Below are 25,545 nucleotides of genomic sequence, written 5' to 3' on the forward strand. Positions count from 1 at the left end.
TCATTGAGGCCCTTCGGTGTCATTGTGTTTAGTTTGTGGATCATTTTTGCTTATAGCTGGAGCAGTATTTTGTGCCCATTTCCTCCCCTAGCTGGGGCATGTGCCCTTATAATGGGCATACACCGGAACGTGGCTAAGCTCTGTAGTTTTTGGTTGAAATGCCTACAGAGCCATTAAATGATTTCCTGGGGTGCTCAAACTATTAAAGTTGCGCCCCCCATCCTTCTCCCCCCCCCCTCTTGTGCAGCCATCAAAGGACGCCGCGGGGTCATGTCACGTGACGTCATTTGACGCTGCGTTGCTATGGCGACACGTCACAGGAGAGAGAGAGAGAGAGAGAGAGAGAGAGAGAGAGAGAGCACTCCATGGCGTAAAAAAAATACATTTAATGGAGGGAACAAGGGGAGGTGGAAAAAGCTCACTCACAGGGGTAGATAGAAATCACGCAATTTGTGAATGCAATATCACTGCCAACTGTGGAGTCCGCGGTGAAGGTCCTATCGGGATGTGTACAGTCTGCTGGAACCAAAAGACAACAGAAGCTGCACTCCAGGGGCTCCAGATACTGCTTACAGAGGGACTCAAATCTCACGGCTTTCAACTCAGCTCCGAGTGCGCTTCAGCCAGACCGCGCTCTTGCGTGATGACGTCGTGTCATCACTACTGAGCGACTTTCTCAAAGGAATATGCAGAGTAACTCTTGGGGAGTGATGCCTAGCAACCTATACATGGAGCTAGTTCAATCAATTAATGATTATAGCACCCCCGATCTTAATATAGGAGGCTAAAAGTTAAATCCTTAATATATCAACATTACTGCACAGTACAATGATGTTTACATATACACATAAATAATCATGAGTTTAGTGAAGACCAATAAGTAAAAGAAAGGATTACAAGCTGTGATACATGCAAATCCGGCTGGTTCAAGCTTTGCCAGTGCTCTCTGAAAACGCAAGATCTGATGCCTCCTAGACTCTGCCAATTGATTCAACGCGTTTCGCTGCTGCTTTGAACAGCCGGAGAGACCGCACGAGCACTTCCGCCCTGAAGCGAGACGTCACCGCAAGTGACATATTCGGATGCGGTTGTATGCGAGCCGGGTAGCTGCCGAGATCTCTCTGCATTACTACATTTCTCTCCCACGAATGTTACCCTTGCACAGAATGTGAGTGCATTTATTTATCTTTGCATTTGTTATAATATATGTATATTATATACTAGCAATATTGCACTATTGTGGTTCTCGCTCTCTTTCTCTGATGACTACATGTGGAAGTACTACTATCACAGAGAAGATATCCAGAGCCCATACTATCTATTCAATCGTGTCCATAGTTTAGAGGTGGAGGAAACAGAAAGAGCTCCATTCAGAGAGAGAAGAGTCTCTGTTCTGCTTATATTTCCCCTACATTTGTGAATGAAACATATTGCCTATACTAGATAGGGTCCATTACTTATTGGCTGCCCAATATTTTGTTATTTCCTTTTTTTCATATATATCCAGCTTTGTGTGAACTACCTTGAATATGGGAAGTGAAATGATTAGATAAGATTAGATGTTTGCACGTGATGCTGCGACCTCTGACACATCTGTGATTCAAAGAGTTGGCAAAGGAAGATGCAACACACACTGCCTCATTTTACTGGGACCCAGGATGCCTTTGATGTTCCTTGATTTCCTAAACAGAACTGGGGCTTTTTCTGGCAATATAGATCACATTTAAGTATGTTCCAGTGTCTGTTGAGGATATTCCTACCAGATCTAGATGATTGATTAATTGTTGTTATAAACTTGGGAGCCAGAGATTGTGAATCGTCTCTGTTTCCCAATCCAGCACAACTAGAATGGAATGAATTATAACACGCACACACCATTATCAATACAGGAGTAAAATATATCATTGTTTTTAAATCAAATAGAAGAATTCAATCATCTGTGTATATATAGAATAAAGAAACTATACTCAAATTGCAATGTGTCATAAAATTATTACCAGTATACATATAGAGACAATGATGAATGCAATCCACAGAGCCATGAAAAGCCTCAAACTGGATGGCTCTCTCTCTCATCAAGCTTTTTGAGCATTTCTGGAATGAGTTGGCATAGGCAGCTATTCAGAAAGCTTCGATAGCATGCCAAACTCGCTCTAAGTGCTTCTTCCCGATCGGTAGCTCTCCCACTCAGACAAACCGAGCGGGAGCTCACAAAGTGCTCAAATTCACAGTTTTTGAGAAATCTAGCTATTCGGGAAGCTTTGATAATCACACCATGGCTGCAACTCACAGTTCTCATCTCGCCACCTCAAGGGTGGAGAGATGGGATCTGCCCTGTGACTTAGAATAAAAAATGTATTTTTACTGCATCGGATTGAAGCCGAGAGTCTCCAGAGCTGACCCACATTAATATCAGCTCCAGAGACTCCCTGCTTCCATCCTATGTAATAAAAATGCATTTACAGGCAGCTTAATTACCTTAGCGGGTAACCACTAAGGTAATGAAGGGTTATTACCGCAAATGTAATGAAGGGGTTAACACCTCCCGCTACCCACCCGGTAGGCATAAACACCTACCGTGGGCCAAATACCACCTTCACCCCCCTCTTCCTCCAATAAACATTAAAACACAATAGTAGCCAATACACCCATTGACTGCCAGTACAGTTACCTATGCCCTCAATGGCAGCAAAGATAACCCCAATGGCAATGAATGGGCACCCTACTACCCACCCTCTCTAACCCCAACACATATAGTACAGTAATGGGCAAAATCCATATTATCCAGATATGGATAATAGAGGGGGTGGGTGAAGGCGGTAGTTGCCCCAGAGTGGGTGGTTAGGCCTCTCTGGTGAGTAGCGGGAGGGGTTAACCCCTTCATTGCATTAGCAGTTACCACTGCTATGGTAGTGAACGGGTTAACTCGTCCAGCAACCTTCCCGGTAGGCCTAACTACCAACCCTGGAGCAACTACCCCCTACACCCACCGCCTCTACCCCCATGAAACCAGTTACTCTGGTTTAACCCCTTCATTGCCTTAGCGACTAGCCGCTAAGTTAATGAAGCTGTTTTTATTTTATTTTAATAACACAGAATTGAAGCAGGGGGTCTCCTGAGCTGAACCACATTAATTTCAGCATCGGGGACCCCCTGCTTCCCGAGTTACAGACCCCAGTATGGAGTGCCGGTATCTCCCGCGTCATGTGACCGGGACATTTAAATGCACAGGTGATACCGGAACCCCATACCGGGGCCGGTAACTGTGGAAGCAGGGGGTCCCCGAACCTGAAATTAATGCGGTTCTGCTCCGGAGACACTATATTACAATACTATGTTATTTAAATTTAAATAAAAACAGTGCAATCACCTGTATGAGCTGTGCAGGGAGAAGCAGCTCTCTCTGTGGAGCTCTTACAGACTGCAGGAAGATCGCAGCGGTAGCACTGAGAAAAAAGGCTGAGATAAGGTCACTGCTATCCTGAGCGGTATTGGCATTTTCCTACCTCACAGTTTGTGACTTGTGATAATTCTTCTTAATTCTTTCTGAATACGGTGATAACACAAATGTCAGACAGTGAGGTAGGGCCATGCCAAATCGTTGCTACTAGAATAAGCCCCTATATCTGTATCTATCTATGTGTGTGTGTACTTATACACTCATACACTCTTAAACTGAAATCTCAAATTAGGTAGCATATCATAAAGCTACTTTGAAGTCCATTAAGAGATATTAGAAAAAAAATATTCATTGCTTGTACAGTAGGTAATTGCTGAGAACATTATTTTTGCTTTGTCAGCTTTCTTGTAAATTGTGCACAGGTAGAGCTGACATGGCATATGTTACCATGCCAAGAATTAGCCCTGCTGCATTAGTGACTGCTCAAACACATTTTAATCAGTGGTTTAAATAAATTAGCCCACAGAGCTACTTGTGCTGCCAACCTATTTTTTATTGAGTGCAAGTCGAGCTATTTAAATGTACACCAACATGCTCAGCGTGTTCCAGAATGTGAAATTAATATGCCAGCCCTATTGCCCAGCATTTTATCTCCCCAATTTTCATGTATGTTTCTTCATTTTTATAACAACCTTAAAGAATCTGAATTGAGGTACAGCTAGATAATTTCCAGTGACATAAAAGGACAGTTTCCAATTACAATAAAGATCTTAGCAGACAATGTTAAATTGGTGCAATTCTCTGCAGGTCTTTGGAAGTGCCGAATGCATAAAGATGCATTTACTTGTATGGATGCTGCCCTGATAATTGCATTCTCTCTCTAAGGGGCTGATTCAATATACTTCAGTTTCCAATCGCACCCAGATCGACTAGAAACAGCCAGTCCCCTTGAATGCAGCCGATTGCATTCTGGGTATATTGAATCAGTCCTCAAATGAGTATCTATTTCTAAAAGAAATGTGTTTTTCCCCCTAGGTTGGAAGCAGGGGGGTCTCTGGAGCTGAACCACGTTGATTTCAGCTCCGGGGACACCCTGCTTCCCAAGATACCTCGGAAGCTGCTGCCTGTATCTCCGCAAGTTTAATTGTCCCGGTCACGCAGGCTAATAGGAAGACACAAGGGATGACATCACAGCTTCCTATTGGCTAACATGACGTGGAACATTTAAAGCCGCCATTTCGATAGCCCGAAGTAGCCCAACTGGAGCAGCTACCAGCACCCCCTTCTGAGGTATCTCGGGAAGCAGGGGGTCCTCAGAACTGAAAATCACCACGGTTCAGCTACAGAGACCCCCTGCTTCAAACCTATTAAAAAATGTCACCATGTTCTGCTACTTTAAGTACAAGATCAACAAAAATGCAAGAACCAAACCAGCGTCACCAAAATGTGTTACCACCCGTGATCCATAAGAAAAAGGACTGTTGTCCTTTATACGGTTTTAAATTCTACTTTCCAACCAAACTACTACAAAAATAAAACCTGTAACCATTATATTTGTTGACAAATTGAATCTAAACCAAGACTTCCATGAGCGTAACTAAATACACCACTATAAAACGGTAGCAGTTTACCTGAAAAAGTTCACATTTTTCCGTCAAAGATTTCCTCTGCTCATTCAAAGACTGCAAGTGATTCTGATACAACATCCTCTGTTTTTCCCATTCCTTAGATCTGGCTTTTAATTCCTGTAGCACAAGAAGATAATCTATATCATTCACAGTTTCTTACAAGATTGCAATGCAACATAGCTGCAGGTCCCGGAGGGCGGTGATGTGAATGAACAGACCATCTATTCAAAAGACAGCAATTTAGATACACAGAGCAGGAAACTGTATTGTTTTTTTCTTAAACCCATGAAACATAAAAAGACAAATCCAAAAGGTACCAAAAGAGCAACATCGTAAATATTGGTAACAAATACAAATGTCCAGGGAATCACAATTAGTGTGCCTAAAATGTCAATATTTTTAGTGTGTAGCCACAAAAAGGGATTCTGTGCTATAAATGATTACTTTCACTTTTGCCAGTAAATACATTTGTGAATTAGCCCAAACGGCAGTGCCTGTAACTTGTTGCACTCCAAAATCCCTTTTTATGCAATGAATTAAAGCTCTTAAAACCTATAAAACCAAAAACCGTCCAAGCTCCAACCATAAGAAATCTTGATGCCACCGATAAGACTAGCAGATTGGCATCTGTCCAAGCATACTAAAGACAGATCTATCAATGCCTTACAGCAGGGCTGCACAACACGCGGCCCGCGGGCCGCATGCGGCCCGCCTGGCCTCTCTGTGTGCCCCTCGATGAGATTTAAAAAAAAAAAAAAAAAAAAAAAAACTTTGAAAAAAAATTTTTTTGAAAAAAAAAAAAAAACTTTGAAAAAAAAAACTTTGAAAAAAAAAAAAACTTTGAAAAAATAAAGGCGCCAATTCCCTGCGGTCCCGGCGCGCATGCGCTAGGCCCGCTCCGTCCCCCCCCCCCTTCCCTGCTCCCAACGCGGGGCGGAAGGGGAAGCAACATGCAGCTCCTCTGCGGGCCCGCTCCCCCCCCCTGCTCCCAACGTGGGCCGGAGGGGGAAGCAACACGCAGCTCCTCTGCGGGCCCGCTCCCCTCCCCCTTCCCTGCTCCCAACGCGGGGCGGAAGGGGAAGCAACATGCAGCTCCTCTGCGGGCCCGCTCCCCCCCCCCTGCTCCCAACGTGGGCCGGAGGGGGAAGTAATAATTAAATAATTCAGCTCCTCCAGCGGCCTGCTTCTCACCGCTTCCCTCCGCGGCCAGCTTCTCGCGTCCCCCACGAGCTCACCTCCCGTGCCCTCCTCCACCCCCTTCCCCCAACCCGCGCCCCCAAGCCCACCTCCCGTCCCAGGCAGCTGCCGCAGGGATATCGGGGGCAGGAGGAGCAAGCGTCCGGCGGCAACCTGCACCCACCCGGGTCAAGGTAAGTCACTGTCACTGTTAGTCACTGTCACCCAAGTCACTGTCACCCAAGTCACTGTCACCCACCCACCCAGTCACTGTCAAGTCACTGTCACCCACCCAGTCACTGTCACCTACCCACCCACTGTCACCCACCCACCCAGTCACTGTCACCCAGTCACTCTCAAGTCACTGTCACCCACCCACCCAGTCACTGTCACCCACCCAGTCACTGTCACCCACCCAGTCACTGTCACCCAGTCACTGTCACCCACCCAGTCACTGTCACCCACCCACCCACTGTCAGTGTCACTGTCACCCACCCAGTCACCCACCCACCCAGTCACTGTCCCACCCTGTCACTGTGTCCCACCCTGTCACTCTTCCCACCCAGTCACTCTTCCCACCCAGTCACTGTGTCCCACCCCGTCACTGTCACCCACCCAGTCACTGTCACCCACCCAGTCACTGTCACCCACCCAGTCACTGTCACCCACCCAGTCACTGTCACCCACCCAGTCACTGTCACCAACCCAGTCACTGTCATAGTCACTGTCACCCACCCAGTCACTGTCACCCACCCAGTCACTGTCACCCACCTATCCACCCAGTCACTGTCACCCACCCAGTCACTGTCACCCACCCAGTCACTATCACCCACCCACCCAGTCACTGTCAAGTCACTGTCACCCACCCACCCACCCAGTCACTGTCAAGGTCACTGTCACCCACCCACCCACCCAGTCACTGTCACCCACCCAGTCACTGTCACCCTGTCACCCAGTCACTGTCACCCACCCACCCAGTCACTGTCACCCACCCACCCAGTCACTGTCAGTGTCACTGTCACCCACCCAGTCACCCACCCAGTCACTGTGTCCCACCCAGTCACTGTGTCCCACCCAGTCACTCTTCCCACCCAGTCACTGTGTCCCACCCCGTCACTGTCACCCACCCAGTCACTGTCACCCACCCAGTCACCCACCCACCCAGTCACTGTCATAGTCACTGTCACCCACCCAGTCACTGTCACCCACCCAGTCACTGTCACCCACCCAGTCACTGTCACCCACCTATCCACCCAGTCACTGTCACCCACCCAGTCACTGTCACCCACCCAGTCACTGTGTCCCACCCAGTCACTGTGTCCCACCCAGTCACTGTGTCCCACCCAGTCACTGTCACCCACCCAAGGGGGAGAGTGATGTGAGGTGCAAGGGGGGGAAAGTGATGTGAGGTGCAAGGGGGGGAGAGGGATGTGAGGTGCAAGGGGGGGAGAGGGATGTGAGGTGCAAGGGGGGGAGAGGGATGTGAGGTGCAAGGGGGGGGAGAGGGATGTGAGGTGCAAGGGGGGAGAGGGATGTGAGGTTCGGGGGGAGAGGGATGTGAGGTTCAAGGGGGGAGAGGGATGTGAGGTGCAAGGGGGAGAGGGATGTGAGGTGCAAGGGGGGAGAGGGATGTGAGGTTCAAGGGGAGAGAGGGATGTGAGGTGCAAGGGGGAGAGGGATGTGAGGTGCAAGGGGGGAGAGGGATGTGAGGTGCAAGGGGGGAGAGGGATGTGAGGTTCAGGGGGGGAGAGGGATGTGAGGTGCAAGTGGGGAGAGGGATGTGAGGTGCAAGGGGGGAGAGGGATGTGAGGTGCAAGGGGGGAGAGGGATGTGAGGTGCAAGGGGGGAGAGGGATGTGAGGTGCAAGGGGGCAGAGGGATGTGAGCTGCAGGGGGGAGGGATGTGAGGTGCAAGGGGGCAGAGGGATGTGAGGTGCAAGGGGGCAGAGGGATGTGAGCTGCAGGGGGGAGGGATGTGAGCTGCAGGGGGGAGGGATGTGAGCTGCAGGGGGTGGTGGGATGTGTGTGGGGTGTAGGGGGGTGTAGGGGGGTATTGTGTGTTTGATGTGGAGGGGGGTATTGTGTGTTTGATGTGGAGGGGTGTATTGTGTGTGGGTGAGGGGGAGAGATGGGGGTATGAGAGATAGATGGGGAGTATCGCATGGTTGATAGTGTTGGGTTCTGGGGGAGATATGAGGATGATGATGGGTGCTGGGGGAGAGATGATGATGATGATGATGATGATGATGATTTTACCCGTGCGGCCCAATTTATTTTTCCTTGGAGCAGTTCGGCCCTTCGCACTTTACGAGTTGTGCAGGCCTGCCTTACAGTAATGAGGAGGCTCAGCCAAAAGTTACTTTCTACAATTTAATTGTTGGTCAGGAGTTATTTTGGTGAATTATGGATTGTTGACTAATAAAGACATACTTTTTACAATCAGAATTAGATTGTAAGCTCCTCGGAGCAGGGACTCCTCTTCCTAAATGTTACGTTTGTCTGAAGCACTTATTCCCATGACCTGTTATTTATTATTTGTTATTTATATGTTTACCACGTGTATTACTACTGTGAAGCGCTATGTACATTACTGGCGCTATACCAATAAGGACATACAATACAATAGGATTTCTTACAAAACTCTACGAAACAGAATTATGGAACCCTTTTCATGTTGGAAGTTAACAAAACATTGCATAGGAATACCCCCCACCGGCACCAATATGGTTACCAGATACATTTGTGTGTATATATTAAACCTTTAGTAGACAGCTAGTCTTGGGTTGATTACTAGCTGGCAATTTGGATGTCTAAGAGGTTAATATATTAATATATTAAGTTCTACGTTGTTAATCATCTGTATTTTGTAATCACCTATTCTATGTTGTTTAGGTCTATAGTGGCTATTAAGTCCATCGATGTTAAGCATCCTGCCCATTTCCCTCCCCTCAGCAGAAAGAGAAGCATCGGCACACCTCTCACGGGCATCGTCTCACTCACAAGCCATTACCAGGGTTCTTATGCTGAAATCCCGGATCACACATTGGTAGATTTGCCACAATAAGGGATGACTGCTGACATTGCTGCGTCAACGTACATATACAATGTTATTAGAATTGGTGCTTCTCACAGGCTTAACTCACTCTGACCACATGAAACATATATTTTATTGGCTTGACCCTAAAAACCACAAAATCCAGATACAACTCAAGTCACTTAACCTATCGCAACTCATTTCCCAACCCACACAGACAAACCTGAAATCGCATAACCATTCCTTGCTAGACTGGATTCTCTCCTCAAACCCCATCAGAATCCAATCCTCTGGCATCCTTCCTGACATTTTCAGTGACCATGCAATAGTGTACTGTGTAAGGAAAATTAAAACGCCCCAATCAAGCCCTAAAGTTCTCCTCACTAGAACATTTAGAAACTTTAACCCACAGCAGTTTCTGGATGACCTTACCAACTGCCCATGGCACAGAATCGATTTAATTCCCGACCTTGATTCTGCACTCGACTATTTCCAATCCGAGTTCTTAAAACTCTGCGATACCCATGCTCCACTATGCAGAATAAGGGTACGGGGGGGCCCACCTTCCATGGGTTACAACTGACCTTATTGCACTCTACCAGCTCAGGGATACCTTGTGGAAAAGCTACAAAGTAACTGGCACTACCAAGGATCTCAATCACTACAGATGCATGCGGAACATGTGCACAAGGCAAACAAGGCATGCAAAAGCACAATATTACTCTGACAGTCTCCACCAAAATACATCAAACCCAGCTAACTTCTGGAAGGTTATCAACAATATATTCCAGCCTCCTAACCATCAACAATCAAGTAATATCACTAAGGGGGATATTACTCTGACAAACCCCACTGACATTGCAAATGCATTCAATGATTACTTTGTAGGGTGCGCCACTAACTTATTAGCAAAACGCAGCCCAAACCACAAACCTGAATCTCATCCCGGGAGTACCCCTATAGTCCCACCCCCTCCCAACACTGCCCACAATTTTCAATTTGGCCCAGTATCTGAAGAGGAAATTATACAAGCGCTCCTCAAACTAAAACTAAGCAGCCAATGTGGACCTGACTTACTACAATCTAGGTTCCTGCGATTGGTGCCCCAGCCATTGCCAAACCAATTGCGACCATAGTCAACTCTATCCTGTCTGCAGGCCATATCCCTAAGCCCTGGAAAACTGCCAGAGTTGTCCCAATCTTCAAAAGTGGGGACAAAAACACTGTCTCAAACTACAGGCCAATCTCACTTCTCCCAATTCTATCCAAAGTCATGGAAAAATGTGTCCACTCCCAATTAAGCGATTTCTATACCAAGACAAATTTCCCTAGCCAATTCCAATCTGGGTTTCGTCCCAAACACTCCACCGTAACTACCCTGCTAAAAGTTTGCAATGAAATCCAGTGTGGAATGGAACGGGGACAACTCACTGGTGCAGTATTCCTAGATTTTGCAAAGGCTTTTGACACAGTTGATCCTGCTTAACAAACTCCAGAGCTCTGGAATAGGGAAGCATGCTTTAAACTGGTTTCAGTCCTACCTATCAGGAAGATCCCAACATGTGTCCATCTCAGGCTCTAACTCCAACCCCCTGGATATCACCTGTGGTGTCCCGCAAGGCTCTGTTCTGAGGCCCCTACTCTTCTCAGTGTTCATTAATGATCTTCCCACAGCTTGTAAGGAAGCCTCAATACACATGTATGCAGACGACACAATCCTATATGCACACAGCCATAGCCTCTCTGACCTTCAACACATACTTCAGTCTGACTTTTTGAGACTCGAAAACTGGATTTCCGAAAACAAACTGTTTTTAAACACTGACAAGACTGTAACAATGGTATTTGGGACCAAGACTACATTTTTAAAGCTTCCAGTGACTGAGCTCCTGATCAGAACCAACACTAACACCACCCTAACCCCTGTCACTAGTTTTAAATACCTATGCTTATGGTTTGACTCCCACTTAACATTCGGGATGCACATTGATACTCTGACAAACAAGACCTATGCCAAACTAGGAACAAATCCTCCCTAAGTCTCCTGTTCAGAAAGCGTATTGCACAGCAGATGCTAATGCCAATTATTGACTATGGAGACATAGTATATGGCTCGGCACCTCAAACCCACCGTAGCAAACTTGACACCCTCTACAATTCAATTTGTCGTTTTGTTCTCCAATGCAATTACAACACACATCACTGCGAAATGCTCAAAGAACTAGATTGGTCATCACTAGAGTCTAGGCGCAAAGTTCACCTTTCCTGTCTTGCCTTTAAATTCTTCATGGGCAAGCTACCCAGCTATCTGAACAAGCTCCTCACCCCTACCACATGCAGCACTTATCACCTGAGATCAGATTCCAAAAGACTGTTCATGGTCCCAAGGCTCAACAAAGTATCCGGACGTTCCTCCTTCTCCTACCGTGCACCCCAAAACTGGAACAACCTACCAGAGACTCTCACATCCAGCACCAGTTTAAGTTCTTTCAAATCTAAGGCTGTCTCACATTTTAATCTGGTCTGTAACTGTTTCATACGCCCATAATATATATTTTCTTTAACTGTGCATGCAATGTATTGTATATAATGTATACCCTGTTCATTTATGTAACTGTATTTGTAACCAAGTATTATTTGTTTTACTCTGTGCCCAGGACATACTTGAAAACGAGAGGTAACTCTCAATGTATTACTTCCGGGTAACATATTTTATAAATAAATAAATATATTTTATTAGACGGTTTCCCAAAAAATACAATAAAATGTAGAAAAGAAAAAAGGGTACATACTTCTATACTGCATGATAACTCTTCTTTACCTACCTAGTACTGTATGTAATCACAGTGTGTCTCCATAGCAAAAGCATCAAGTAGAATGTGCTTGTTTTAACCATGTAGGAATATAAAAGGAGGAGAGGGAGTAGGTGGTATGATCCCTTCTATTGGACCAACAGACACTTGATAGATTCCAGCCCTCTCAGGGTTCTTTAATCACAGCACCTGCTTGTTTGACACTGGTGACTGTAGCCAGCTTACACAATATCATTGTTTTAGCAATACACAGTAAATATAATATACCAAAAGATTTGCCGTTGTAAGAGAGGTTAATGATACGGTTCCTGGAAAACTTTGCATACAGCAACGCGATCAAAAAACGCAGCTATTTGCTTCCTCAAATCTTATTCCTTTATTGCAAAACAGGGAAAATAACGCTATAGAAGCATAGTATAGGATTGCAAAATTGTAAAAGAAAAAGGATTAAAATATTAGTTATTTAAGCAGCATTCCTGACCACTTTGAGTTACTCCAGAATGCCCTCTTTATAGAAAACAAGAATAATGTTAACTAACATTTCATTGTCACTTTTTATGGGGTAGATGGTGTTCACCGCTCAGCGATCAAAACAGAAGTGAAGGGCGCCCCACTTCCGCGGCAGCATGGGATTACTACTGAAAAGATCACATGGTTACAGTCCCGGACGTCCGGTGGCACTGTGTGGCTTCGTATAGGTTAAGTGGTTTACAAAATGTTTTGTGAGCCAAGTGGGTGGGATTGGCCTTTAAATACCCCTTTCAATAAATAAACAGGCTTTACAGTATGTGACAAGCAAGTTCTCGCTTTTTTTTTTTTTTTTTTTTTTTTTTTACAGGGACTTGTCTTATTATAATCATAATTATGCATTTACCTAGTGATCACGAGGTCACGGTCAAATTCCTAATGTACTTAATGGAAGATTAATAACTCGTCATTGAAATCCTTCTCCATCCCATCTATGTTACAGTTTTGCACAGGGCAACTTGTAAATGATATCTGATTTTGATAAATAGCCTTGTCTCCAAAGTTTTTTCTATGCTACACTGTGTAGTGTGTACAAAAAGGTCTGCATGTATTAATAAGAGAATACCCAAACTAAAAGTGGCTTCTAAGACTCTAAAGAAAATAAAGAGTGCAAAGTGTGACTGGCCAGTTAGTGCACAAACTGGAGATCGCAAATACAGCTCCCATTTAATATTCTGTATTCATGTATTAGAAACTTTACTTACTATCATTTAACGCAGGGGGGCGCAATCTTTTTTCCCTGCGCCCCCCTGCCGGCTGTCCCCTCACTCCCGCGCCCCCCCCCCCCAACCCCAACTTACCCGCACTCCGGCGTAATGACGTTACGTTGCCATGGCGACGCAGGGAGGAAGCCGCCGGAGCCACGGTAAGTTAGGTTTACAGAGGCTCTGCAGCTCCCCCGGGACTTAATTTAAGTGCCTTCGGGAAGCGCGCGGGGCCTCTGTAAACCCCGCGCCCCCCCGTCGGCAGTCTCGCGCCCCCCCTGGGGGTCGCGCCCCACAGTTTGCGCACCGCTGATTTAACGTATCATCTTAGTTAGAACTTCCTTTTAAAATAAACAACAAAATGAGTATTAATGTAAACTGTTAGAGCAAGGCCTGAGGTAACAGGAGAAAAAGTTCTTATAGCGGATTATTCTTACCTCTAATTTCTGAGTTAAACATCTGAGCTCAAACTGGCTCTTCTCGTGTTCAGGAGAGATTTCCGTACGATCATCCCCTGCTTTTGTCCTTTGGTAGAAACTGAGTTTTTCATAACTTTTCCTCAACTTACACAACTAGAAATATAAAGAGAATATTCAAAATATGTTGGACCAAATATTTTGTTTAATTTTTAAAATCATTGCTAACTGAAAAAACTGGAGTTGTTTAGTAGATTGTATACCGCTGTGCTTACGTTAAATTGAGAGAGTACAAACACACTTTGATATGTGTTTCAGCAACTTTAATAAATCTATTGTTCAATATTCAGATTATGTTAACATGCCATAAGGTAGATGTGTTTTAAAACATAAGAGCGTATATGTTTCAAGGAAAATACTAATTTTGTAATGAAATGAATGGGACCGTTCCGAACCCCTCAGCTTCAAAGTATCAAGGTATCTCGTTTCTCTTTTGCCACCTGTGTGCCATTTTGAAATGTGGGGAGGGTGAAGAGAAAGATTTAGGGAAAAGTCAAGCAATTCCTGCTTTAAAAATACAGTACTATTAAAAGGGCAGACAGTCCTGGGAACAAAGAAAACAAACGTCAGAAGTCTTCGCAGCATTTTTAATACTGGGCAAAGACCCACAAACATTCTTCCTACAAGACTGATAAAGATTGTAAAGAAAAACCTACAAGAGATTTGGTTGCAATGGAAACATTAAAAGTTGAAAACAATAAAAATATCTATATCTCACATTAGAAGCTACAGGTAAATGTTACATTCTCACTTATTTTCTTTGTATAGAACTAACTACAGTATGATGTAAATCAAAAGACAGACAGATGCAGCGATAACACAATATGTATCGGATAAGATTGACTTTACAGAGAATGCAGCAGCAAAAAACAAACAAAACAACTGTAACGGGTATTCCCCCCCCAATCGCAGATTATACTGTGGAGGTGTAGGAACATACAATGTTACTCGAATGTGGTGCGTTACCTGTTGGCTCACAGGAGGGCTGAGCTTCCGCCACGGGGAACCTGGGGCAATTACAATACTATGGACAACCACTTACAATAGGTGCAGCGCCTCCACCTGCGATGGCTCCCACCAGAGGGGGAGTGGATCCTCGCAGGACAAACACAATGATCACATACACAATGGGGTATAATAACTAAGGACTTTACTAACATGTAATACGACACATCACATTCATAACATAACCTGTGTCCCTCTCAGGAGGAGACACTAACCGTGACGTCTCGCAGGACGATTCCCCAACACTAGGTGATCCCACCCAGTGTCCAAAGAACCCCACCCAATGTCCCGCACTCTTGCAGAGAGTCAATGGGTGACTGCGCAGTCACTATTAAGCTGAGGGCCCGGTGGTGCACTTAGAACTGTAGATACCTGCCGAGCACTCCAGTGCTCGGATCAGCAACGCTTCACAAAGGGTCAGACGCGTGATGAATCCGTCTGATCCTATCCTGGCGATATTCTCTGTGGACCCCAACATGGGTCCGAACTCCGTCACTGGAACCGCAGCATCCGCTGAGTCCCTCTCTAACGATACAGCAACGTGACACACCCTGCACTATAGGCCATCCCTATAGCACAGTATCCTTAAGTGGCTTAAGGGTCAATCTCCTAGGGCATTCGGGGTTGCCTATCCTATATAGGTAGGTCTTGTACCCACCCTACTCATAATACGGGCCCTGGGCCATGGCTCCCCGGATTGGTTACCGCTATGAACCCCCCCAGTTGCCTCGTCACTCGCAACACGGGACCTGGCAAGGGCTCCCCGGACTGGTTACCGCTATGAACCCCCAGCTGTCTCGTGCCACTAATTCACCGAAAGCCTGCCGCAATGCGTCTGCAGACTAATCTTACGCCCCCTTATCCCTTGCTATTCCCCAGCTCTGACTACCATGAGTGACAGGGTCCCTAACCTGAGACTATCCCTGGCAACACTCACTAACCTGGGGGAATAAGGGCTAAAGGGGCCTTAGGGCCGCTGGCCTAGTGCAGGGAGTCCCCGGCTCCTGCACCCTACCTCCTTCCTTGGGCTGCCCCTTCCTCTGACTGCACGTAGCTCCAGCCCGCCAAATGTATCCACTTGCTCTCCTGGCAGTCCTGCAGCCCTATTGGCTCCTATGAGGCACCTGGTGCCTCCCTCGCTAAGCACTATGGGAATTGTAGTCCCTGGGCGCCTGTAATAACATTGGGGCCGCGTGCGTGCCTTTCCTACACCTGCACTAACCCCTAATGGCCGCCGCAACCGCTCCCTGTCTATCCCTACTCTCGCGCGACCCTCTAAAGGCTGGCTGTATTCCCTACCTACTTCTGCGCATGCGCGACTCTCCTGGCCTGTTCCTGCCCTCGCGCGACTCTGCCCTGAATCTGGGGCTCTAACTGCGCATGCGTGACCACTGCGCATGCGCGAACTAAGGGGCAATGGCGGCGCCCTGGCCGCCCGGCTCCGGGAGCGCCGGGAGCCCTGCGACGCGCGTGTGCGGCCTTAGCAACCGGCCGCACGCGTCCCCAGCAACCCCTGAGCCGGGACCTGACTGCTCTCACCTGTTCGATCGCCGCGCGGGGCCGCCATTGGCCTCGGCGGCGCCCGCGATCGAACACCAACTGAGGGGGGTGCTGCTCAGCAGGGGAGACCTGGCTACACAACATTAATAATACAAATTCCTTTTTCATAGGAGACAAACAAGTAAAACAAACTTTAAGGATGGTTGGATTTTCTAAGGAAGCCAATGAGTGCTACTGTATCAGCGGTCCCCTAAATTATGCCTAATCCTTTGCCTCAGAAAGCATGTACAGTATAGAAAGGAGGTGGCACATTGAGTCTGCGTTATGACGGATTTTTTTTTACACGTTCACTTTCATATCAGCTGAGTGCCACCTTGTGTTCAATTCTAGGTGTGTTATTATTTTGGGCTATATAGAGCACAATCCATGCTGAATAATGCTTTATAAGCTGCACAAATCATTTTAGCCAGCTATAAGCAAAGAGAAAATTGTTCTCGTTTGCAAAGGCAATAAAAAGGAGATAACACTTTAAAACAAATTCTGTTTTTTTTTTTATTGCCAGGTGCAAAAAGCAGTATAAACTGCCAGGTGCTAGAAGATACAATTTATGGTTAAAAACCTGTCTGCTTACAAAATTATTGTAATACTAGGTCATTACATTATATATGAAGTTTGCAGTGTCATGAATCATATGCCTTTGTTACTGGCAAGCTGCACTTGTGTAAAATCTGGTGGCAAGTTCTACATGTACACTACAGGCATACCCCGCATTAACATACGCAATGGGACCGGAGCATGTATGTAAAGCGAAAATGTACTTAAAGTGAAGCACTACCTTTCCCCACTTATTGATGCATGTACTGTACTGCAATCATCATATACGTGCATAACTGATGTAAATAACGCATTTGTAACAGGCTCTATAGTCTCCCCGCTTGCGCACAGCTTCGGTACAGGTAGGGAGCCGGTATTGCTGTTCAGGACGTGCTGACAGGCGCATGCGCGAGCTGGCGTTTGCCTATTGGGCGATATGTACTTACTCGCGAGTGTACTTAAAGTGAGTGTACTTAAAGTGAGTGTACTTAAAGCGGGGTATGCCTGTATAGGAGTTATACAAAATAAAATAAAAGCACCAACAAGCTCGGAGAAAGCCATTTTGTGAGGAAATCATTATTAAAAAAAAAAAGAAAAAAGTGGGAGGCTCAATCCCTTCATTTCAGATTACATTTATTGTAACACACATACACATATTGTAATGCTTGCTAAATTAGAGGAAAGACCACTTGCATGCTTACCCATTAGTGGGTTAACAACTCAAATTATTTCTGCCAGGTGAGCACACTTAGCTATCAACATGTATTTACTTTGACAGGGATATTTGCAAATCAAGCTGGAAAGGTATGTATATGCACAAATAGACACTGACGTCAGGTAAAGGCCCTTACTTGATATTTTAGCATTTGAAGTTGTTTTTCATAGTCCTGCGACACTACGCACTGAGCTTTGTCTGCTTCTTCCAGCTTCTGGCAAAGAATTCCAACCTAACAGATAAACATTAAAAAAGGTTTATTCTCTCCCTCACAGCATTTACTCAGATAAACAATATATTTTTGTCTTAATTAGCAAGTTTCTCAGAAGAAAAGTCGCAGTGTTTGTTACTTATTTGTCTGTCTTTAAAGAAGGATTCTGTTCATTAATAATCCGTACATTTATCGTTGTATATTGTATGTCTTTATTTATATAGCACCATTAATGTACATATCGCGTCACAGCAGTAATACACGTGACAATCATATAAATAACAAATACAAATAACAGTATAAAAAGGGCATGGTTCTGTGTAGGCCAATTTATTTGTACCCCTGTTTGTATTGTATAGGAAGAAGGTCTCTGGAGCTGAATTGCATTAATTTCAGAACCGGGGGACACCATGCTTCCCGAGATACTTATCTCCGAAGGTGTGCAGGTACTGTATCCTCCAGGGGAAATACAATTGGGTTTAAACCTCCCGTTATGCAGCTGTGACGTCATCTGTCGTGGCTTTCTATTGGCCCGCTTTACGCAGGGGATTTAAACCGGCATGAAGAACCGGCAGCACCTTTGGGAGGTATCTCGGAAAGCTGGGGATCTTCGCTGAAATGAACGTGGCTTAAGTCCGGAGACTATACAAGTAGAATTTTTTTTTAAAAAAAAGGGATCTTTTACACCTGAACTCTCCTTTAAGATCTATTTGGCTGTCACTGATACCACTACAGCTCAACCCCCTTATAACGCTGTGCTTGGGGTCCAAAGAATCACATCGCGCTATAAGCGGAACGCGTTACAAATAATGTACAATTGAATGCATTGTACAATACAGTATTTAAGATATCAATAATCGTGTTGTAAAGTATTCAGAAATACAAAAATTGGGAGCCACGCATGCATCGCGTTATAAGCTGATTCGCGTTGTAACAGATCGCGTCCTAATGGGCTTGAGCTATGTGTTTAAAACTGCAAGGCAAGCATGCAAAATAAAGAAGGCTACTCCAGAATCAATGGTATATCAGACTACAGTGTCACTGATAATGCTTTTAAAATGGAAGTTATCATTCATTTATCACAGCACTACAGAAAACGTAACATTTTCAATGGGAATCTCTAATGCTAATCACTTAGTAATTTCATTTGCTTACTATGTTTACATTTTCTGATCTATTTCAATTGATTCTTTTCCATTTCTCAGGCAATTTCCAGTCTCTAATATACAGGTAGGATACAGTAAGTGGTCCTTATTTTCTCCTCATTTCTATGTTTGTATATAGGAACTTCTTTGATTAGACACTTGGGTGGATCAAGTGTCTGCAAAAGGCGCATTGCATCACTTATGGGGAATCATCCTGATCAATAACATTGCTCTGCAGCCATAGACAACTCCCCATCAATGTGGACAATTACAGTGGTCTTAATTACCTCACAATTTTTTTGATCAAAGGAAATTCTGGCTTTTGCCAACTCCTGGTTCTGGGCATCCAACCTTTGCTCCAGAAGTTTCACCTGCATTTCCCATTCCACTTTTTTATTATTCACCATAATGTCAATCTGATGCATCAATTCTTCAAGCTCAGCTTCACATGACGAGCTCCTAGCAATGAAAGAGCCACAATTTGGAAAATGAAGTCCCCTTGTATTTGTATGCCATTGTCACATTTGAATCATGCTTGCATTATCAAAAGTTACGCACACGTCATGCATGAAATGTACACTTCACTTAGTATAGAAAACACAATCATTTGTTTGAAGTCTTTCTACCAGCCTGTAAGAAGGTTCACAATAAATAACAAGACAGTTCTTCATACATGCCTTTAATGTTTTTATTAAGTACACATGAAGATGAGAACTGCACCATTTTTAAAGGGCTTGCAATGAACTCTGTAATTGATCCAATAAAATGTATGACCACCTAGGTGAATACATCCTATGGTCCCCACCCGATAAGACTACTGGAACTTGACTCTTTATTATATAAATAAGTAAAGAGGTCTTTGGACTGTTTTAACAACTTTAGTAAAGCTACTAAATAAGTGGGTGCAAGATGTTATATCAATGGCGCTGGGCCCCAGGAGATGACAAATAGGGGATCACCAAAAAAGGATATATAGCAGCCTGTTGGAGGTAGATGTCCACTAGAGCCCTCCTCGTGTTGGTGGTCAGATCATGCAAACAAAAAGAATAAAAACAAACATAGTGTGATACAGTATATCATATACACAAATAGCACCTCTAACAGACACTGAAACTAACATATGCTGAGACACACAATGGACTGAAAAGTAAAAAACACATTTAATATAATAACTTGTTGTTCAATACAACTAAAATCACTCAATGTGAGATGTCCCTAATATCCTTCAGCTAGCTGAAATGCCCGCTTACCGGAGCCCAGCTGGTATCAGGCAGTGGATAATCTGAGAGTATCCCCTCTCAGATTAAACCGGTTTGGCTCCTGCCCGTCTCCTGGGTGTTGGCCTCGTGCAGTTGTGCGGCTGCCGGTGGAGTGGTTGAATGTAGCAGCTGTCCCAGGTACGCCAGGGCAAGATCATCTATCCACACTTCCTCTCTCCGTCCTTCGGGATGTGGGCATGCGCAGAAGCGCTCGGCGTCGCAGGGCACACACCGCCGCAACCCCAGCTTCTCGCGGTGAAGGGGAGACTCTTGGCGGCAAATTCAAAAGTGCTCCAAGGCAGGAGCTTCTCAGCTTGGCCTGTGGGACTCGGAAACGTAGCGTGTAGCGTTCAGAGATATCAGGGACCACCCTACGCTTTTCGGAAGACTGCGCTTCCTTCCTCAGGGGTAAAAAAGTACTACGACTACTTTTTTACCCCTGAGGAAGGAAGCGCAGTCTTCCGAAACGCGTAGGGTGGTCCCTGATATCTCTGAACGCTACACGCTACGTTTCCGAGTCCCGCAGGCCAAGCTGAGCAGCTCCTGCCTTGGAGCACTTTTGAATTTGCCGCCAAGAGTCTCCCCTTCACCGCGAGAAGCTGGGGTTGCGGCGGTGTGTGCCCTGCGACGCCGAGCGCTTCTGCGCATGCCCACATCCCGAAGGACGGAGAGGAAGTGTGGATAGATGATCTAGCCCTGGCATACCTGGGACAGCTGCTACATTCAACCACTCCACCGGCAGCCGCACAACTGCACGAGGCCAACACCCAGGAGACGGGCAGGAGCCAAACCGGTTTCGTAAGAGAGGGGATACTCTCAGATTATCCACTGCCTGATACCAGCTGGGCTCCGGTAAGCGGGCATTTCAGCTAGCTGAAGGATATTAGGGACATCTCACATTGAGTGATTTTAGTTGTATTGAATAACAAGTTATTATATTAAATGTGTTTTTTACTTTTCAGTCCATTGTGTGTCTCAGCATGTGTTAGTTTCAGTGTCTGTTAGAGGTGCCTATTTGTGTATATGATATACTGTATCACACTATGTTTGTTTTTATTCTTTTTGTCTGCATGATCTGACCACCAACACGAGGAGGGCTCTAGTGGACATCTACCTCCAACAGGCTGCTATATATCCTTTTTTGGTGATCCCCTATTTTTCATCTCCTGGGGCCCAGCGCCATTGATATAACATATCTTGCATCTGTCTCTTCTGACCGTGGGTGTCAGAGTTATATCCCAGGATGCGGGCCATCACCAGGTTATTTTATTAGCGCTACCTTTTTTGTTTTGTTTACTAAATAAGTGGGACTACATCTGCTGATCTAACAGCACTGACAAGCTCTCCTTAGGCGGCGCTTATAGTGCCGGCGACGCAACCGATGACGTCACCCGTCGCCATTGCGATAGTTGTAATTCAAGTTTGGGCGACATCGCTGGCTTCAAGGCCAGTGACGTCATAAAAGGGGGAAGGCAGAGGGACGGAGAAGATCTCTGATTGGCCACAAGGGTAGACCGTCGCCGAAAAAATCAAATAGCAGTGACTACCAGATTTTTGGTAGCGCTGTCGCTTGGTCGTGCCATCGCCTGCACTACAAGCGCCGACGACGGTGACAATGCATTTGTTTTGAAGCGAAGTCGCGTCGCTGTCAATATAAGCGCAGCCTTAAATTTATGGGCCCCAGGGATAGGATGGTGTCTGTGTGTGTATATATATATGTACGTCCCTGAGGAAGGTCACAATTTGATGCCCGAAACGTTGGATGCAGTGCCATGTATTTGTTTTGAATACAAAATCTTTGGATTTCCCTGGCTGTGTGCTGTCTCGTTTTTCCCGGACCCCGATCTGGTAAAGTGTGTGTGTGTGTGTGTGTGTGTGTGTGTGTGTGTGTGTGTGTGTGTGTGTGTGTGTGTGTGTGTGTGTGTGTGTGTGTGTATGTATGTATATATATATATTTTGTGCCTGCTGTTAAGGATTATAATTTCATATTTCAGACCCTTGCTCGTAAAGAATGGGATTGTGGGTAAGAAAGACCTTTAGCACCATAAGGGAGGCATTTCATTTGTGATGGTTAACCTTAGAAACTGCTGTATGGGCAGCCTGCTTACTGTCTAACCTGTCTCATTTTACTAGTTGCATTTCTGTTATGCTTTCCTATTAGATGCCAGGCAGGGCATATGCCCTTGGAAAGAGAATAAACATTTGTTTCTTTTAGGTTGTTTAATTTTCATGTTAGCTCATCTTATATCTGTGTAGCGAATAACATTTGAATTGCGGGAATGCGAAGTATACGCCCAGGATGTGAGATCACGCATACACTCCTCTTGGCTAGTTAATAAAAAGTAAATGTTTGCAAATAATGTGGCAGTGCATTTTTTTTTTATTCAGGCTCAAGTGTTTAATACATAATTATATGTACTCCTGTTGTAGCAACACAATATGTAATAAAAGCTTTCTGACAGGCTGTTACCCTAAAGTCTTAGGGCCTCATGCAGAGAGCAGCGCTATTTAAAATTGGAGAGGGGAATAAAAAGTAGCTTTAATGGAGAGTTTTTTTCTCCATATGCAGAAAGGTCCGAAAACTGCATTTAGAATCCTGTCTGCATATGGAGAGTTTCAACCAGCGATATGAGCGCTATTGAAACTTGTGGGAAAAAAATCGCGTTTTTTTTTTTTTTCTCCCCCACCGGCCGCCGAGCTCCAGCTTCTTGACAATTTTTTTTGGAGAAGCAAAATGTTGAAAATCGCGCCATTTTTTTGGAGCGAACAGCCGCTAGATGGCGATCGCGCCTCTCTGAATATGGCAGTTTTCAACACTGGAGAGATTTAGGTTCTCTCCAGCCGCGCGGCGAAATTTGCAAATAAAAAAAAAAATGGCGCTTTTTTTAAAACTCGCCAGTACCTGCCTTTCTACAGGCATTTTCCTCCAAAAAATGCCGCTATTCCCCTTACCGCTGCTCTCTGCATAGGCCCCTTAGAGATTGGATTGTTTACTTCCACACTGCCCTCTAGCTGTACTGCATGTTGATGATTTCCGATGAAATTGTATTTGGAAGAAAGAACATAAAGTGGTCTTTGCAACTGGGAATTAACCTTAAAATAAGGAATTTGTAGGAACTTGTATGAAAATAGACACTTACTATAAGCGCACGCGATGGCGGCCATATATTTGTTTTGACGTAATGTCGCTTTGCTGTCACCGGCACTATAAGCGCAGCCTAAGGCCTCGATTATACCAAGAGCTGTAGGGCGGCAGCGCTATCGTGTGACTTCATCCTGCCCTACCGCTGAGCGGCATCTTGATTATACCGGGGAGACAGGAGAGAAGAATAGCAGAGGAGGCTTGGAGGCGTGGCCGTGAGCGGTCCACCCTCATTGGCTGAACAGCTCACGTGACGCGACCGTCGCCTGCCAATAGCAAATTCCTGTCTCCTCACCGGTCGTCCGCCCTGCAGCTACAAGAGGCGCGCACGCCACTACAGGTATGCTTATTTTAATTAGATTTATATATTTTGTTTTTGAGCCGCGCGGCGACGTGCCATGCAGCACCGCCAGCGTTTTTCGGTGTAATCACAGCCTGAGTGTGGAGTGATGATGTACAAACATTGTAGAATAGTTATTAGAATAAGCATGAGGCAGGACTCGTGTATATCCATATTCATTCAGAAGTGTAATCACCTTTGGTGCCAGAGAAAGGTAGGCCTCTACTGCTCAGATCAACATGTAGAATTAGGGGAACAAATTAAATGTTCAAATAATGTAGACAATGTGTGTACACGGTCTACGGGGAAAGTGCACGATTTTTTAATTACAAAACATCTCGCATGTGTTTAACACGGACATTGAGGCCTCCCTCCTTTCTAGTGTAGTGGTACATAACAGGTTGTAATACCACGAGAAGAGCACTCACCCAATCTGTAGGCAACGCTTAAATCCTGAGAGCTGTTGCGTCATGCCAGCCACTTTTTGCATTTTCTATTCGGATGAAAAACAGGACACAATTTAATTTCCACAAATTCGCACAAAAAGCCTGTTGTGATGATTTGCTTAAATTACAATTAGCACACAATAGAACATTAATAATTAAAATAGGCCATTATATTCAGGTTGCAAACTGATACTCTATACCAGTGATGGCCAACCTTATTTTAAGGCATGCCAACAAATGGGTCCAAATTGTTTACTGGGCCACTGTCCTCCTGCCCCCCCCCCCCACCCCCACTCTCTCACTCAATTCCCCCCTACTCCTCCTCCTCTCTCACTCACTGAATTCCCCCCAGCGTAAGAAGTTTAGCTTGGGGGATGGAGGGAGGCCTCACATCGGCGGTGAACTGGGGCCCCACGAGTAGATGCGATAGTTGGGCCAAACTCCCGGCACTGGCAGGGGGTGTAGGATGGACACGGGGATGGGGCATGGACGCGGGACATTCTAAATGCCATCAAGCAGGCCACCCTTGCTCTATACAAAACAATACTTTAATATTGCTTTTTATTGAAGTCTGTGATTATACGCACTACCCTTTTTTGGCACCCCCACAATGCCCCCACTAGCTAGCCCATCCCACAGTGGATGCCACCAAACCGGTACACACACAGGCAGACGTCCCTCCCCCTCCTAGCATGCACTGGGCAGATACTCCGCCTCTTCTTGCTTGCATGCCACACACGCTCCTTACACCAGGGATAATATCATGGACCAAGCCATGTAATGATTATAGATGTCTGGCTGCAAAATCGGGATAAAAATACTACCAGACCTGTGGTGTAGGAGCTATATAAGAAACAAACCATGTGCAGTGGTTAAATGCTGGCATTGGATGTCAGCAGCTAGGATGGGCAGGGGACACCATTTACCCCTTAGAAGCCAGCGTGACATCACATCGCTCTGCGTGAAGTGATGGCTATACACAACTGCCTCCCCTAGGCACTTACCTGGTGTCACACTCCTCCTTTGTGTCACAGAGTCACTTGAAGCTAGAGGAGGGTGGCACGACGGAGGAGCACCACACACTCTCTCCCGGGGGACACACAAAGGTAAATTTGCTGCCCAACATTTTGCTGGCCTAATGGCAAATTAGCTACCATATGCTTAACATCACATAGCTCTGCATGGCAACATATCACTGACTGCGTGGCATCACATCACTGACTGCGTGTCATCACATTGCTCTGCATGGCATCACATCACTGACTGCGTGTCATCACATTGCTCTGCATGGCATCACATCACTGACTGCGTGTCATCACATTGCTCTGCATGGCATCACATCACTGACTGCGTGTCATCACATTGCTCTGCATGGCATCACATCACTGACTGCGTGTCATCACATTGCTCTGCATGGCATCACATCACTG

The 25,545-nt window shown here is 45.5% G+C and overlaps 1 protein-coding gene across 6 annotated transcripts in view; it reads right to left on the reverse strand.

Moving 5' to 3' along the window:
* DEUP1 (deuterosome assembly protein 1) overlaps positions 1-25,545 on the reverse strand; it is a 71,203-nt gene that overhangs the window by 45,031 nt on the left and 627 nt on the right. For 4 of the 6 annotated variants that reach the window (XM_075592521.1, XM_075592524.1, XM_075592523.1 and 1 more), the window contains exons 2-6: positions 24,098-24,162; positions 19,216-19,387; positions 17,709-17,804; positions 13,720-13,854; positions 5,032-5,145 (exon numbers count right to left, since the gene is read on the reverse strand). In XM_075592521.1, coding sequence (XP_075448636.1) covers positions 5,032-5,145; positions 13,720-13,854; positions 17,709-17,804; positions 19,216-19,387; positions 24,098-24,159 — 579 coding nt within the window. In that variant the 5' untranslated portion in view covers positions 24,160-24,162. Of the gene's footprint in view, positions 1-5,031; positions 5,146-13,719; positions 13,855-17,708; positions 17,805-19,215; positions 19,388-24,097; positions 24,163-25,119; positions 25,231-25,545 lie in introns of those variants that run through there. The other 2 variants (XM_075592520.1, XM_075592522.1) reach the window with 2 other exon arrangements.

This window comes from Ascaphus truei, chromosome 3 (genome assembly GCF_040206685.1).
Source record: "Ascaphus truei isolate aAscTru1 chromosome 3, aAscTru1.hap1, whole genome shotgun sequence".
Taxonomy (NCBI): domain Eukaryota; kingdom Metazoa; phylum Chordata; class Amphibia; order Anura; family Ascaphidae; genus Ascaphus; species Ascaphus truei.